The sequence below is a fragment of the Plecotus auritus genome (genome assembly GCF_963455305.1).
Source record: "Plecotus auritus genome assembly, chromosome: 7".
In the NCBI taxonomy this organism is placed as follows: Eukaryota; Metazoa; Chordata; class Mammalia; order Chiroptera; family Vespertilionidae; genus Plecotus; species Plecotus auritus.
In genome coordinates, this window is record NC_137774.1 from 10,134,967 (window position 1) to 10,151,965 (window position 16,999).

The 16,999-nt window shown below is 51.0% G+C and overlaps 1 protein-coding gene across 1 annotated transcript; it reads left to right on the forward strand.

Annotated features, from left to right (window-relative positions):
- Window positions 1-7,032: 7,032 nt before the first annotated feature.
- LOC308253686 (fatty acid-binding protein 5-like) lies at window positions 7,033-7,440 on the forward strand (the record flags this gene model as incomplete). The annotated part of the gene is made up of 1 exon (XM_080679347.1): window positions 7,033-7,440. One exon carries the CDS (start codon window positions 7,033-7,035, stop codon window positions 7,438-7,440), a length of 408 nt encoding a protein of 135 aa, XP_080535473.1.
- Window positions 7,441-16,999: the final 9,559 nt, after the last annotated feature.

The window sequence follows — 16,999 nt, forward strand, 5'->3', positions numbered from 1 at the left end:
TGCGCTCTTCCCGCAGAGGCCATTCTGTAGGGTAAACGCTCTAAAACGCAGACATTTGTTCATTTAACAAGTATTTATTGAATGCTTACTATGTGCAGCCGCGGGGTAGCGCAGTGAATAAAACAGGTATTCCTGCCCTCGGGGAGCTTCCGGTCCAGCTCACAGAAACGCACGCACTAGGATTCATCATCCTTACAGACACCCCGAGGCACCCAGACACACATCCTCACTCCCAGCCTCCTCCAGCCACACCACCTGCCCCTCCCAGGGAGAGACAAACCCCAGGTCCAGTCCCACAGCAGCGCTTAGAGACCCACGCAAGTTAGAGACTCACGCCTACGGAAGTGGTCACAGACAAGCTACCCTTGACCTCTAGGCACGCACACAAACACATAAACACACACAGCTCCCCCCCCCCCGCAAGGAATTAAAGCCCCTGAAATTGGATCTGGAAAGAAGAGAGGGGGTGTCCGCTTGAAGGCTTCATCCCCAAGACCCGTGTGGGCAAAGGGGACGAAATCTGACCGCCCCCCCCCCTCCCGCCCAACTTCCTAAAGGGGTGTTGACGCCCGCAGAGACCAAAGGTCACACGCCCTCTTTGGGCGGTGGGGTGGCGGTGGAGAGAAGGCAGCTCTGGGGGGCATCAGCGACACTTCAAAGACCTCTCGGCCGGGAACGCTTCCTGCGGGGGATGGGCAGCCGAAGAGTGGAGGGGAAGACCCGCAGGGGATTGAGGCTGGAGGAGACTGCCCCCCCCGCTTCCGCGCACTGCCCCCCTGGCCGACTCTTCCGCCGGGACCGCCTCCTTTTCACCAGCACCTGTTCAACCGGAACATCAAGGGGCCGGGGCCCGCCGTCACCCCTCCCTTCGCGTCTGTTTAGTACCTTTCATCCGGGAAAGGGAGGGGGTGAATCCCAGCCCTTGGAGGGGGATGTAGGGTGGGGGAGAACTTGTCCTTGACCTGGTCTGTGGCGTCAGGGATTTACTCCCTTCCTTAATCCCGGCAAAGCTAGAGTTTGAGGAGGTCGGGGAAGCTGAGTTCTGGGCTGCGGCCACCACCTTCCCTTTCTCCTGCAGGGACACGGGAATTCCGGAGGGCTGCCAGGACGAAGAGGTTCTGTCTAAACGGGCGGGGCGGGGGGGGGGGAGACCCGTCTCTGCCGCTTCCGTGCCTAGGGGAGGGGGCCGACAGCCGGGGGATGGTCGGGAATGGAGGGGCGGGTCTGCACTTTGGGATCGCTACGAGGACTGCCATGCGCGGGCATCTTGGTCTGCTCTGTGAACTTCGCTCAGACGAAAAGTTCAACAAGACACAGACGGGAAGTCTCAGGAAATTACCTTGACTGACAAGAACAGAACGTCAAAGAAAATGAAACGCAAACATGTCAGCCCTAGCCATTCGCCAGTTTCGGAATATTTGAATATTTGCTTTCGGGACCGACCGTGGTTGGTCGAGGTGGCCGCAGTTTCAGGGTTTCGCGGGATGAGGGTCACTCGAAGGCCCGTCAGTCCCAGCGACCAGGAGTGGGCGACCTGGAGACGGAGACCGAGGAGCCTTTGTCTCGGGTCCGCACCCGGTGCGTAGGCACCACCGGAGACTTGTGGGATGAACGCGCGATGACCCTTGCGCGTTTAGTAAGTGTATTGGGAACATTGTTTCGTTTACTCCTTTCCACAGTCCTTTGCGGTAGGCATTAATATCCCCATTTTATAGGGGGAGTAACAGGTCCCCGCGGATGAAATGACTTGCCCAAAGTCACACAGCCTAAAAGAGGCAGTGCGGAGATTTGAACCCAGTCCGTCCTCCGCTAGGGCTGGGGCTCCACCACCACTTGTTCGCCGAATGCCTGTGTCGAAATCGGACGTCCGCCCGTCCATCGCAAAAGTTCCCTCCGGAGGTCTGGGGGAACGCGGTGGCCCTCGAGCTGAGCTGGATTCGCAGCGAGTACTCCCAGGGCTGAGCTGTCAAACTCATTCTTCAGTTTCCAATCTTTTTCGGAGCACTTACTATGTGCCTATCCACTTTTTTTTTTTTTTTTAAAGAAGCCAGAGCGGGACTCAGCCAACAAATGGTTCAGATTCCTCGTGCTCTCTTTGGTGTAACTGAGCGCTGATGTAAGGTGTCACGCTGATCCTGGGTGTGCAGTTTTTGGCCAGTGACTTCACTTCTCAGAGCTCAGCTTGTCCCTCTTAAAAGCAGGCGTTAGCTGCTTCTGGCAAGAGCGGTGGGGAAGACTGAACAAAATCCTTCTGTAAAGCGCTAAAGCACACAGTAGGCGCTCAATCCTGCTCACCCCCTGTCCTCCCCTCTAAGCTTGCCAGGGCAGCGCGTTCCCGATCCCTCTTCCCGCCTCCCGCATCCCCGCCCGACCCGCGGCTAAGGGACTGGGGCAGAGAGGACCAAACAGAAAATTATTTCCGCCCGCTCGGCCCGCCCCGCCCCGCCCCGCCCCGCCCGTCCCCGGAGCCAGAAGGGGATTGTGGGGCCGCCGCGGCCGCCGCCAGAGCTGAGCGGGGCGGAAGCGCGCGTCACGCTGCTTCTCGGGCCCGACCGCGCCATCCCCCGCAGCTCCCGGCCCGGGACTGCGGGCTGTGGTCCGGGAGGTCCTTGGGCTCGAGTCCGCTGCCGCGGCGCGCGTTTCCACGAAGCCTGGCCCGCCGGTTCCCAGAAGCAAGCGGGGGAGGCTGAAGGGTGTTGAGGTTTCGCTTCTGCTAGCGGGCCGGGGGCTTGCTGCGCAGGTCCCAGGGGCCGGAGACACACCCTCTCATTAGAAAGCCCCGATCTCCGGGAAAGGACTGCGCTGGCGCCCGCGGACTGGCGTTTCGTTTGTGTCTCTTTTGCATACAGATTTCTTCCCCGAAAGCAAAGCTTCTGACCTTGGGGGTGCCCAGAGATGTTAAGTTACTTTCCCGAAGTAACCCAGCCAGTAAGAGGCTCCAAGTGGTTTTCCTGACCGTGTAGGAGAGCCTGGCGTAGCCTAATAGAAAGAAAGAGGGGGCGCTAGGGCCAGAGAGACCTGGGTTCGAGACCCATCCTCGCTACTTACTGACTTTGACCATGGATTACGAATGTCTTCTTTTTTAAAAAAATTTTTTTTATTGGTTTCAGAGAGGAAGGGGCAGGGAGAGAAACATCAGTGATGAAAGAGAATCTCTGATTGGATGCCTCCTGCCCACCCTCTACTGGGGATCGAGCCCGCAACCCGGGCATATGCCCTTGACCAGAATCAAAACCGGGGTCCTTCAGTCCGCAGGCTGACGCTCTATCCACTGAGCCAAACGGGCTAGAGTACTAATGTCTCATCTCTGACCCTCGGTTTCCCCATCTCAGAATTCGGACGGTGATACCAAGTGAGCAATGACACTGTTAAGTGCCCGGCAGAGGGAAGGGTGAGGGTGATTTCCCCGTCAAAGGTTATGACTCCGAGGTGGTCTCTCCTAGGCCTAGTTGGGGTGTGAGGGTGGGTGTACTGGTTCTTTCCTATGCAAGCTGGATGGATACGCAAAGAGGAACTGGTGGGAGTGAGGGGATTCCCCAGGCATCAGGGGTCCAGTCCTCAAGATTATTGTAAATAGTGACTCTGCAGGGGTGGGATTTTTTTCTCTCTCAAGAAGAACACAATGCTTAATGTCAAATCCTGCCTCTGCCGTTAGCTAGCAGTGTGACACACAGTCTTAGCTGCCTTGGTTTGTCAATCTGTAAAATGGGGATAATTGGATCCTCTCCTCCAATCTACAGGGCTTTGGCAACTCTAGCCAGCCAAGGTCCTAGCAAGTGCTTTAAGAGTTGTGAGTGAGCCCTTTAGGGAGTTAAGATGGATAGAAAGGGAAGAGGTTCCTGGTGTGAGGTAGCCATCCACCCAAACTTTTCCCACAGTTATCTGGAATCTAGTCCCAGCCCTGCTCCCAGCCAGCTGTGTGACCTTAGGCAAAGCAGTTGCCCTCTCTGGCATTTGGTCGGGGGACTGGATCTTGAAATTCCCTCGGAGTTCACATTCTTTGGTTGATGACTCTGCTCTTGGGGAAGTGTCCAAGCTGATGGGTGACTGATGAAGAGCAAATTTGCCCTGCTGTGTTCCTCTTTTGCACCAGTTCCTCTTGAAGTCTATCTTTTACTTTGAAAAAGTTGTATTATTTGCCCGGCCGGTGTGGTTCAGTGGTTGAATGTTGACCCATGAACCCAGAGGTCACTGATTCAGTTCCTGGTCAGGGCACATGCTCGGGTTGCAGGCTCAATTCCCAATAGGGGTCATGCAGGAGGCAGCCGATCAATGATTCTCTGTCATCATTGATGTTTCTATCTCTCTTCCTCTCTCTCTAAAATCAATAAAAACATCTGTTAAAAAAAAAACTTGTCTTATTTAGTCTTTCAGCAAACACTTCATTGAGTCATCAACGGGCCATAGGAGATACATAAAAAGCACCTGGGATGGTGGGAGTGACAGACATGTAGAGAAATAACTTCAATTCAGGGTGATAGTTCTAAGAACGATGCTGACATGGGCAAGAAGGAAGTAACTGTTTATGGAGTCAGGGAAGGCCAGGGCTGGGACCAAATAGGTGAAGGAGGGTCTGCAGGCAAATAAGGAGCAGGAGAGCATTCTTGGGGTGTGTGTGTGTGTGTGTGGAGGGGGCGGGGAAGACAGCATGCTCAAAGGTACAGAGGGAGGGTCCTGGCCAGGTAGCTCAGTTGGTTAGAGCATCATCACGGTATGCCAAGGTTGCGAGTTCGATCCCCAGTCAGGGCACATACAAGAGTCAACCAATAAATGCAAAAATGAGTGGGACAACAAATCAATGTTTCTCTCTCTCCCTCCCTCTCTCTCAAATCAATCAACTAAAAAGTAAATAGGCATAGAGGTAGGAAACAGCAAAGTGTGTATTGAAGGTAAATAAGAAGAAGGGGCTTTAGCCAGTTTGGCTCAGTGGATAGAGCGTCAGCCTGGGGACTGAAGGGTCCCAGGTTCGATTCTGGCCAAGGGCACATGCCTGGGTTGCGGGCTTGATACCTAGTAGGGGGCATGCAGGAGGCAGCCAATCAATGATTCTCTCTCATCATGGATGTTTCTATCTCTCTATCCCTCTCCCTTCCTCTCTAAAATCAATAAAAATATATTAAAAAATAAATAAGAAGAAAGGCATATCATAAGCTTCACTTCATGAGTGCATAGGTGAGCAATATGGTCAAACTCCTTCCATCCTGCGGCAGGAACACTAGAACCTTTAGCGCAGGACTTTTACTGCTGTAACCTTGTGTTGCATTTCCCCTGTATCTGTGATGAAGGAAAATGAGACCAGAAGCAGCCTTCAGAGAGGTCCTGTGCACTATGTCAACGGCATGGTGGTATGTGTAGTAGGGGATCAGGAGGGGGGTGGTTAGAGGATGACTGTAAGGCAAAAGCCAGATGAAGGGGAACGTGGCTATTTTGCCAAGGAGTTTGTTTCCATCTCCCACTTCCTTCCTCTCTCCGAAGTCCATAAAAACATATCTTTTTAAAAAGGAGGAAGCAATGCCACAGTCACATGCTATTGAGAGGTCAAGGGAGGAAAGGGTTCTGCAAGGAGGAGGTCCCTGGTGACCTCAGCCTGGAAAGTTCCAGGCACTGGTGGGGGTGGCGGGGGCTGCACTGGGACAAGGAGATGAGAAGGGAGGAAATAGTAGAGAACAGTGCCAGGGAGACGGGAGGATCAGCAGGCAAGGATGGCCACCAGCGGTGGGGATGATGATGATGACAATAGCGAGGATAACAGCTCGCTTTTAATGAGAACCTATATGCCAGGCACAGTGCTAAGCATCCAGCATGCTCCTTGCAACAACACTGAGATGGGTTCTGTTCTTGTTGTCATTACATATATTTTTAATATAGAGGAAGGGAGAGGGAGAGAAAGATAGAAACATCAATCATGACAGAGAATCATTGATTGGCTGCCTCCTGCCCACCCTCTACTGGGGATCCAGCTCACAACCCAGGCATGTGCCCTTGACCAGAATTGAACCTGGGACCATTCAGTCCACAGGCCGACACTCTATCCACGGAGCCAAACCAGTGAGGGCTTGCTCCCATTATATAGGCAAGAAAACAAGCTCAGAGAACACAGCCAGTAGGTGCAGAAGCAGGATCTAAACCTTGTCTTTAACCACAGGGTCCGTCTGAATTAAGGGGGCTGGTCTGAGGCTAGTTCAGAACTCACTCTCTCCTTCTCCCCAGTCCTCTCCCTGTGTGACACTACTACAAATTCACTGTCATTTATATAGGCCACCCCTATTTGTTGACCTCTACTACGTGCCAGATAATGGGCCAGGCATTGGTGATGCAGAACGGATCAAAGCGGTTACAGCCCTGCAGGCACTCAGCGTGGAGAGGAAAGGCTGGCTGGTGGGCAGGCAAACTGCACCATATAGTGTGATATGTGTTAGGATGGAGGATGGACCACGTACAGAGGGTGCCCTGGAGAAGGAGTTCCAGCCTGGTGAGATGAGAGCGGACGGGAGGGAAGGGATCAGGGCATGTCTCCTGTGGCCCAGACTTGACCCCAGGATGGTGAGGTCCTGTGGAGGATGCTGAGTAGATGCACATGTTGCAAAGTTGCCTGTGGCCACGGTGGAGTTGCAGTCAGAGGGGTTAAGGTGGAATACGGAACAACTTCTGAAAGTATTGCAAGTGGCAGAATGTACGTTTCACAGGGCAGGGATTTTTATGTGTTGTGTTCACTGCTGTATCTCAAGCACTCTGAATCAGCTTCTGGCACATAGTACATGCTCAGTTAATGCTCAGTGAATGAATGAACAAGTGAACGGATGAATGTTTGAGTGTCTCTGGGAGTGAGGTAGGGGACCTAGACTGGAGTGTCCATGGGGATGGAGAGAGGGGATGTGCAGGGGCTGCCATCTAAGGAAGGGGTAATTGGCATTTGGCTGTCATGGGTTGGGAGGGTGACTCCCAAGTTTCTGACTCCTGAAGAAGGAAGGAGGCCACGCTCGCGTCACCGCACTCCGCTCCGACTACGTCCCGCACGACTCCGCGCCCACCATGGCCTCCATCCAGCAGCTGGTAGGGAGATGGCACTTAGTGGAGAGCAAAGGCTTCCACGAGTACATGAAGGAATTAGGCGTGGGGGTGGCTCTGCGGAAAATGGGCATCATGGCCAAGCCAGACTGTGTCATCTCTTCTGATGGCAAACACCACACCGTCAAAACCGAGAGCACGTTGAAGACCACCCAGTTCTCATGCAACCTGGGAGAGAAGTTTGAAGAGACTACAGCAGATGGCAGGAAAACTCAGACAGTCCGCAACTTCGTCAATGGCTCGCTGGTCCAGCACCAGGAGTGGGACGGGAAGGAGAGCACCATCACGTGGCGGCTGGAGGGCGGGAAGCTAGTGGTGGAATGTGTCATGAACAATGTCAACTGCACTCGGGTCTATGAGAAAGTGGAGTAAAAATCCCATCATCCTTCCAGATGGGAATTGGCCATGAGGATAAACGAGCTCAGTTCAATGAGCAAATCTTTCCATGCCTTTTCCCCATCACTGTGTTCAGTTATCAAAACCATTTTACCTGCAGCTGTTTCTGAGTTGGTTTAATTAAGATCGACCATTTCATTAGTAAATAAATGTGTTTATTTAAAACACATTTAAAAAAAAAAAAAAAAAAAGAAGGAAGGAGGAGCAGGAGTAGGAGAGAGTTGATGAGTTCAGGTCGGGGCTTGCTGACTTTGAGGCGCAGTGGCCTGTCCCAGAGAGGGTTGGATAATGCTTTCGAAGCACATGTAACATTCTGTCTGCCTCTTCTGCCATATTCTTGGTACGCTGAGAAAATATCTTTGAGCACTGTCAGCAATAGGTGGCCCTGAAGCCCTGGCATGAGTGAGATCACGCTGAGAGGCTTGCAGGTGCGGAGAGCAGAAGGCCAGGGCCCAGGCAACACCTGCATTTATGAGGGGGCGGGGGGAGGGGAGCCAGGGAAGGGGCATGAGAAGGAGTGTCCGGAGATGGAACCCCAGAAAAAGTGGTGTCATGGAAACCAGGGAGGAAAGAGGAAGGAGGGAGGGTGTGGCCACAGGGCAGGTGTCTCAGAGAGCGGTGACTGGTCCTGCATGGCAGAGGGAGGTGATGTGGATTGCACCTGGAGGAGAGGGAGACAAGGTGGGTTTTGACAACCTTCCTAGGGGCTGGGTTGTAAGCTGGAGGGAGACAGGACGGCAGTGGGGGTCCCGAGGTCCCGAGGTCCGTGAGGGATGGCCCCAGTGTTTTGGGACAGTCTCCAGCACAAGGGCTTGGGTGGACCAGCGGGGGCCGTTTTGCTTCTCCCAGAGAGAATGGAAGAAGTGAAGGATGGGGACGGATGAATGTGTGTGTAAGACTTTCTCCACTTGATGGCATGTATTGTTTATTTAAAATAAAAAAATTATTGATTTCAAAGAGGAAGGGAGAGGAGAGAGAGCTAGAAACATCCATGATGAGAGAGAATCATCACTCAGCTGCCCCCTGTTGGGGATCGAGCCCACAACCCCGGCATGGAGTCAGGGAATCAAACCAGTGACCTCTCTGTGCATGAGACGAGGCTCCACCAACTGACCAACGGAGCCACAGTGACCAGGGAAATAGCATTTATTTTCTGTCTTAACATTTTTTTTTAGTTCTCTCTCGATCCCCCCACCCCTTTTTCATTGACTCCAGAGAGAGGAAGGGAGAGAGAGAAACACCCATCAGCTGCCTCCTGTACCACCCCAATCGGGGATTGAACCCACAACCCGGGCACGTGCCCTGACCTGGAATCAAACCCTCCCTCTTTCAGTGCACAGGACAATGCTCGGACCAACCAAGCCACACCAGCCAGGGCTAATTCTCTCTCTATTTTTCCAGTTTGATTGAACTATAACTGACATATCACATTGCATTAGTGTAAGGTGCACAACATAATGATTTGATATATGTATATATTGTGAAATGATTACTGCAATCAATTAACATCCATCACTCTATTTTTAAATAAACTCTTAAATAGTATTATCTGCGTCCTAACCGGTTTAGCTCAGTGGATAGAGTGTCAGCCTGTGGACTGAAAGGTCCCAGGTTCGATTCCGGTCAAGGGCATGTACCTTGGTTGCGGGCACATCCCCAGTGGGAGATGTGCAGGAGGCAGCTGATCGATGTTTCTCTCTCATGGATGTTTCTCGCTCTCTATCCCTCTCCCTTCCTCTCTATAAAAAAATCAATAAGTCGAAACCGGTTTGGCTCAGTGGATGGAGCATCGGCCTGCCGACTGAAGGGTCCCGGGTTCGATTCCGGTCGAGGGCATGTACCTTGGTTGCGGGCACATCCCCAGTAGGAGGTGTGCAGGAGGCAGCTGATCGATGTTTCTCTCTCATCGATGTTTCTAGCTCTCTATCTCTCTCCCTTCCTCTCTGTAAAAAATCAATAAAATATATTTAAAAAATCAATAAAATATATTTTTTAAAAATAGTATTATCTGCATATAATAAAATGCACACATTTTAAGTGTGCAAGTGATAACTTTTGATAAATATATACGGTCATGTAACCACCATTCCGATAAATATATTTCCACCTCCGCAAAAGTTCCTTCCTACCTCATTGCATTGACTTAGCCCCCAACACCCCTGACCTGATTTCTATCACTACAGATTACGACAGATTCCTTTTGCTGATTCTAGGACGTCATCAAGGTGGGATCTTACAATACGTCCTCTTTTGTGTATGGCTTCTCTCACTCAGCACTGTACTTTCTGAGACAGGAAGCAAAGCCATTGCTGAGTTGGGGACTCAGGTGGAGAGCAGGAGAAGGAGCCACTCGGAGCTGGGATTAGAAGGCCTAGGCGGTGCTGGGACAGCCAGGGATCAGTGTCCCACAACTGTGGCCTGTGGCAGAAGTGGAGAAAGCAGCCGTGTGGATTTGAACTCAGGGGTGAGGCTATGCTCAGAGCATTGAGGATTCTGGGGAGCGGGAGACCTTGGTCATGGCGGGGCAGCGTGGGGCCTGGGGGTTGGAATGGTGGGAAGGTGAGGAAACCCTGGACCCAGAGGTTCACATGGAAGGCCTGCAGGCTGATGGGGGCGTTGGGATTCCACATTCTGGGACCATGCCTGACTCCTGCTGACCCAATGTCAGAGCCACCACCTCTTCTGTCAGACTGTGTCTAGAGTTCTTTCTTCTGTTCGCCTTGAGCTTGAACTCCGCTTTCCCAGACCAAACCTCAGCTGGGACCCATCTCTCCGCCCCCTGGTGGAGTTTCTCCATCCTGATGGGCAATCTCTCCCTCACTTGCCTCTTTCCCCTCAGCCTCCAAATGGGCTCGGCCACCTCCGTCCAAAAAGCCACCCTCTTGGCCTTGGCTCTGGGTCTCTCTGTCTCCCACCCCTGCTCTGCTTTGTGAATCAGGAGCCCCCAGGGCTTGATTCATGTTTACGCTCTGGCTCCCACACCCCCTGCTGAAATTGCTCTGACAAAGGTCACCAGAATGGATGTGTTCTGGAGGTTGTGGCTGCCCAGTGTCCCCCTCCTATTTCAGGGGAATGCCCCATTGGGGTGACCTACATTAGAACTCTCTCTCCATCCACCCTTTCCTCCCACCCCCACCCGCGCCACCTGCCTTACCCTCAGCTTTCTCCATCTTAATTGATGGCAACTGGAATACTTTCTGATTCCTCTTGCACTTCACTCTGTCAGCAAATTCTGCCAGTTCTACCTTAATAATACACGTGGACTCCGATGAATTCCCACCATCTCCACCACCATCCTCTCCCCTGGATTATTGTAGTAGCCTCCTAACTGGTCTCCTTGCCTCTATTCTTGCTCCGGCCATCTATTCCCTACACAGCGGCTAAAAAGATCCTATTAAACTGTAGGATGATCTGGTCACCCCTGGAGTCCAAGGCCTCCCAGAGTTCCCTCTGTACTCAGTGGGAAGCCCGAGTCCTTACAGGGGCCTACGAGGTCCTATCCAGTCTGCTGCCCTGATGGCTCTGGCCCTAGCTCTCCCCCTTGCTCGTGCGATACAGCCACACCACCGGCTTCCATGCTGTTCCCTGAGCACCCCGGGCTCACTCCTGCCTGCTCCGTCAGGCTCTCCTGGACCAGGCCATGTAGAGCCGCACCCTGTGCCCTTCCTGCTCACTCCTTACATGTACTTCTCCATCCTTCTTTATGCTTTTTCTTTGTTCTCAGCCTTCGACAGTATTCACAGGTTTATGTCTGCTGTTTATTGTCAGTCTTTCCCCTCTAATGTCAGGCCCATGAAGACAAGGATCTTTGTGGGTGTTGTTGCTGTTTGCAAGGGCCTAGACCTGTGCCTGGCCCATAGGAGGTGCTCAATAAATATTTACTGAAAGAAGGAATTCGGAGCCTCCGACAGGTGGGCCTGGGACCTAAGCCGTGCCAATCTGATGCCTTCATGCTCTGCTCTGAGGGGCAAGTAACCAGAACAGAGGCAGGTGGGATCCCTCTTAATGGCTTTGTTAGTGGTGCCAGTGGGATGGTGTTCTGTGCCAGGCCCTGCTAAGAGACAGCTTTGCTTTTTGCTTCTTTGGCTCCACCTCCACGTGGTTCCCCGCCCCCCCATTTCTCTCTCTCTTTCTTTCTCTCTCTCTCTTTTTGCTAATAAGCCAGAGCCTGTTTCCTAGGCCCCTGACTCGTTCATTCAGAATCACTAAGGCCAGTAACATTTTAGTCATTGTTCTACTTAATCTCTCCATGGCATTTGATCCCCATGACCTCCCTGCACGTCTCACCTCACATTTCTCAGCTGCCTTTGCTGGGGTCCTGTTCCCCTGCCCATCCCATCTGGACCCCACATGTCTTTCCCAGGAAAAGCTTATTCACACCTGTGGTTTCTACCTTGACTTGTGTGCCCATGACTTAGTCTTGACTACTCTCTAGTCCTAGACCTCCTTTCCCAGGTCTTCTCAGACTGCACCTACTTAGTTTTGGCTCATGGAGACCCAAACTTACTCAACATCTCCCTATCCCTGGATCCACCTTCCTCTTGTAGGTCCTGTCTCACTGCACTCTCTTCTGAGATAAAACTTGAGGGTCCTTCTCAGCTCTTTATCTCCTCATTCCTCTGGGTCAGCTGCCAAATTTTATAAAATATACCTGGCCCTGGCCGGTTTGGCTCAATGGATAGAGTGTGAGCCTGCGGACTCAAGGGTCCCAGGTTCGATTCCGGTCGAGGGCATGTACCTTGGTTGCAGGCACATAACCAGTAGGGAGTGTGCAGGAGGCAGCTGATCGATGTTTCTCTCTCATTGATGTTTCTGATTCTCTATCCCTCTCCCTTCCTCTCTGTAAAAAAATCAATAAAATATATATTAAAAAATATATATACCTGTCACCTGGCAGGCGTGGCTCAGTGGTTGAGTGTTAACCTATGAACCAGGAGGTCATGGTTTGATTCCAGGTCAGGGCACATGCCCAGGTTGTGGGCTCAATCCCTAGTAGTAGGCATGCAGGAGGTGGCTGATCAATGATTCTCTCATCGTTTATGGTTTTTTTCTCTCCCTTTCCCTTCCTCTCTGAAATCAATAAAAACATATATTTTTTAAAATCTACCATGTAAACACTCTTAAGTTTCTCTGATTTCTCTAAACACAGTCCTCTTTCAGCCCTAAGCATCCTTGCAGCTGACCTTGACAGCTGCCACCCAACTGACCATCTTCCTTGTCACTATATCCTCCACGTGGCTCCTGGGACCAATCTCTGGACCACACTTGTGTATGCTGGGCGTTGACTGGGCAGGTTCCAGGACTCCACCCTCACCAGCTCTTTATCTGAAGGGGAGCCCACACCCCGGAGACAGACTCTAGCTGAGAGAACAGACAGCCCACCCACCCTATGACTTCGGTCCCTGGCCCCCTTGAGCCAAGAGACAGATCACACAGCTCCAGGTTCACACTCACCCTGAAACACAGAATACAGGCCTCATCAGGGTGAATGGAAGAGTGTCCTTGCTCTGAACAACATGGCAATGAGGGATAACTTAAGCTAATTATCGAGTCATGCCGGAAGCCAATTTATAGACATTGTCATGTTACAAACATCATTTTTTCAGAGAGTGGCTCGGAGGCATCTGGGCAGCTGGGAGCCTGAGCTCATTATCTTCCCCTCCAACCTGCTGGTCTCTTCCTGCATCCCACCCGTGAGTCAGCATCGGCCGGGCTCCGGCTTCCCCGCCTCCCCGTGGCCAGTTGCTTACAAGGGCTGCGGATTCTGCCTCGAATCCCTGTCCACACTTGTGGTCACTGCTTTCCTTAGGTCGTCACCATCCTTGGCTGCAACCCTGGGTGAGTGACTGAGTCTGAGCCTCCATTTTCCTCATCGGTAAAATAGGGTTTTTCTTTTAAACACAGTGAACATTTCACTTAGACCCAGTGGTGCCGAACACCTAGCAGAGAGCTGGGCTCAGGCTGAGCATCCAGGAAATGCTCCTTCCTTGTTCGCTTCATGCTTCCTCACCCTTTCCCCTTGCCAAGTGTGATCACATGACTTCCTTTGCTTAAAAGTGGTTGGTAATTGCCCGTCCTACCGGATAAAGTCCAAATTTCTTATCAAGGCCTATGACCCTTTCGCTCTGGTTCTCACCCACTGCCCTCTCCACTGCTCAGCCACACTGACCTTCTCCATTCATTGACTAAAAACATAGTCAATTTGCCCTGTGCAAGAGGCAGCTGAATCGATGTTTCTCTCTCATCGATGTTTCTAACTCTCTATCCCTCTCCTTTCCTCTCTGTAAAAAATCAATAAAATATATTTCAAAAAAAAAAGAATGTATCTTTAAAAAATATGTTCACTGTGTTTAAAAGAAACACCCTATTTTGCCGATGAGGAAAATGGAGGCTCGGTTGGCCAGGTGTTGTCCTGTGCACCGAAGGGTTGCTGGTTAGATTCAGGTCAGGGCGCAGGCCAGGGTTGCAGGCTTGACCCCCCCCCCCCCCCCGCAGGAGGGGTTGTGGAGGAAGCAGCTGACTGATGTTTCTCTCTCACATTGATGTTTCTCTCTCTTACTCACCCATCCTCTCTAAAAATCAATAAAACACTCTTTAACAAAACAGTAAAAAAATAAAAACATAGCCATTTCAAAGTATTGTCTCACAGATTACTGGCTGGTCCTAAAGAAGAAACTTCTCAGTCAAGGCATCAGCTGTCATCAGTGAAGCCCGCCAATCAGCAACGGAGTGGAGCTGGCAGGGGCGCTCAGTCACGGAGGAAGCATCATCATCCAGGAAGTACTTGCCAGTCAGTCTGAATTTAATCAAGCCTGTAGATCTAATTTCCAGTTTACAGGAAGCAGAGGATACACAACACATCTAGAAAGCAATCAGACAAATCTAGAAGGTGGGACATGGTGTGTGCAATTTACTTAAAATACTTTAGCAATTCAACAACTCAGTGGCATAGGGGAGAAGAGTTATTCTAGATTTAAATGAGGCTTAAGAGATATAACCAAATGCAACACGCAGATCTTATTTAGATTCTGGTGGAAACAAACCAAGTGCGAAAGAAGCATTTGGGGGGGGCACAATTAGGGAAATTTGAATATGGGCTGGTTCTTAGATGATTTTAAGGAGTTATTGTTAACTTTGTAAGGTGTGGTTATAATATTGTAGTAAGAAAACTTCCTGAAGAGTTTAGGAGTGAACAGTCCTAAAAACTTTAAATCACTTGAAAATATTCCAGTAAAAATGATAAATATGCTAAAATGTTAATTGCTGGAAGCCAATTCCAGCATGTCATAATTGCAAGAGTTTCATTGAAAGGTTGCTGGAACTTGGGGACTCAACAAGGGCTAAGTCACATATGTTATCACCTGTTGGGAATGGCTAAAGGCATTTCCCCAAACCTGAAAAGGATGCATTAAATTAATTGCTTGCTGCCAGACAGCTCAGGGCATCTTAATCTACATGTTATTGCCTCCTACTGGCCAAACACCTGAACAGCCATAGGCTATTCCCCAATCTGACAATGGACTCTGTAGATTAACCCTGGCCTTTGAAGTATATATCTCCACCTTGCCTTAGGACAAAATGTGTTAATAAAAAGCAAGGGGTCCTGAAACAAGGAGAACTTGGTTTCTTCAGCCAAGCTGCCCCCCCCCCCATAATGCCTTTCAAAATTATGTTTCGTCTCTGGACTCTTATTTAATCTAGGCACGGCCCTTTCTCCAGATTCCTGAACCTTTCTAGATGCTGGATCAAGACCACTGGAATTGCCCTAACCGGTTTGGCTCAGTAGATAGAGTGTCAGCCTGCAGACTGAAGGGTCCCAGGTTCGATTCTGGTCAAGGGCATGTACCTTGGTTGTGGGCATAACCCCAGTAGGGAGTGTGCAAGAGGCAGCTGAATCAATGTTTCTCTCTCATCGATGTTTCTAACTCTCTATCCCTCTACTTTCCTCTCTGTAAAAAATCAATAAAATATATTAAAAAAAAAAAAAAGGAATGTATCTTTAAAAAAAAAAAAAGACCACTGGTGTTAAATCTCGCCCAACGTTCGGCATTAGTTAATAATGATTGCCATGATTACCTATCTAGGTAAATCTAGGTAATAGGCATATGGGGTTCATTTCACGATTCTCTACTTTTTTTTTTCAGTTTGAAATGTGTATAATGAACAAATTTAAAATTTGGATTTGAGTGCCAACTATGTACTCATCACTGAGCTAAGGCAAAATCTAATGCGGTCCTTGTCTCCCTGAAACATGGGTGTGGTAGGGGAGAGGTGAATAATCAATTCATCACGCTAATCTATGAACAGTGACAAGTGAATGAAAATGCATGAAGGAAGGAACACAGGTCTCCAGGGGGGATAATGGTGGAAGCTGACCTGGTCACAGCGTGCAGGGGTGGGAGAGGCTTTCTCTGAGGCAGAAATGATTCAGTGGAGCTCAAAATAGGAGCAGGTGTGGGCCAGGCACAGGAGAGAGGCGGTGGGCGGAAGTACACAGTCAGAAGGAACAGTATGTGCTAAGGTAGGCGAGAGGGGATCTTGTTGCTTTAGGCACTCAAGGTGGTCTGGGTGGCTGAAGGGAGAGAGGAGAGCACAGAGGAGGTGGAGGGGAGGGGACCCATTGCCAGATTCACCTGTGAGTCAAGTGAGTGATTGCACTCTTTATTCTGAAAGCAAGGGGAAGACGTGAAACGGTTTTAAACGGGAATGGGTGGGTGGGTGGGGGTGTAACACAATCCAATTTGTGGCTTGGAAAGATCACAGGTGGCTACGTAGAGGGCATGGCAGGATGTGGGGGTGCTGCTGGAGTGGGCTGGAATGGAGCTGGGGAGACAGGCATGGAGTGTCATGAGCACAGGGCTTGCTGAGGCGTTGGCTGGGTGGTGCCAGAATGACCCCTGGCTGTGGAAGTGGGTGGATGCAGGAGCCATACACCGGGACAGTTTTCCTTGGACATGGACAGTGTGGCAGAGGAGGGGGTCCCTAATGGTTTGCTGGGCTTTTGAAATGTCTGAGATAGAAGCTGAGTGGGCAGCCAGGTGTCATGGTCGGAGCTGAGAGGAGAGGTGTGGGCTGAGCCCCTCGGTGGCCGGGTGGTAATTGTGGAGTGGGCACAGGAGACTGTCCAGAGAGAGAAGGGAGACGTTCTGGACTGAACCTTGAGAAGCCCCGACATGTGGGCTGAGGCAGGAGAATGAGCCGGTGCTGACGACCCAGGGGAAACAGAGCGAGGCAGGAAGACACCAGGAGAGCAAGGTGCCTGGAAGGCAGGGGACTAGAAAGTTCCTAGAAAGAGGACGTGGCCAATCATGTGGGACCCTGTGGAGAGGCCAAGACCGAAGGGCTGACAAGAGTCTGCCAGTTTTAAAGAGACGGAGGCCGCTGGGGCCTCAGCAAGAGCTATTTTGATGGCAGTGGAGGTAGAAGCAGATGGAAGTGGGTTGAGGAGTCAGTGGGAAGTGAGAAAAGGAAGATAGTGTCTAGACAGCTGTTGTGGGAAGTGTGGCTATGAAGGGGAGGAGAGACGGGGGCTAGA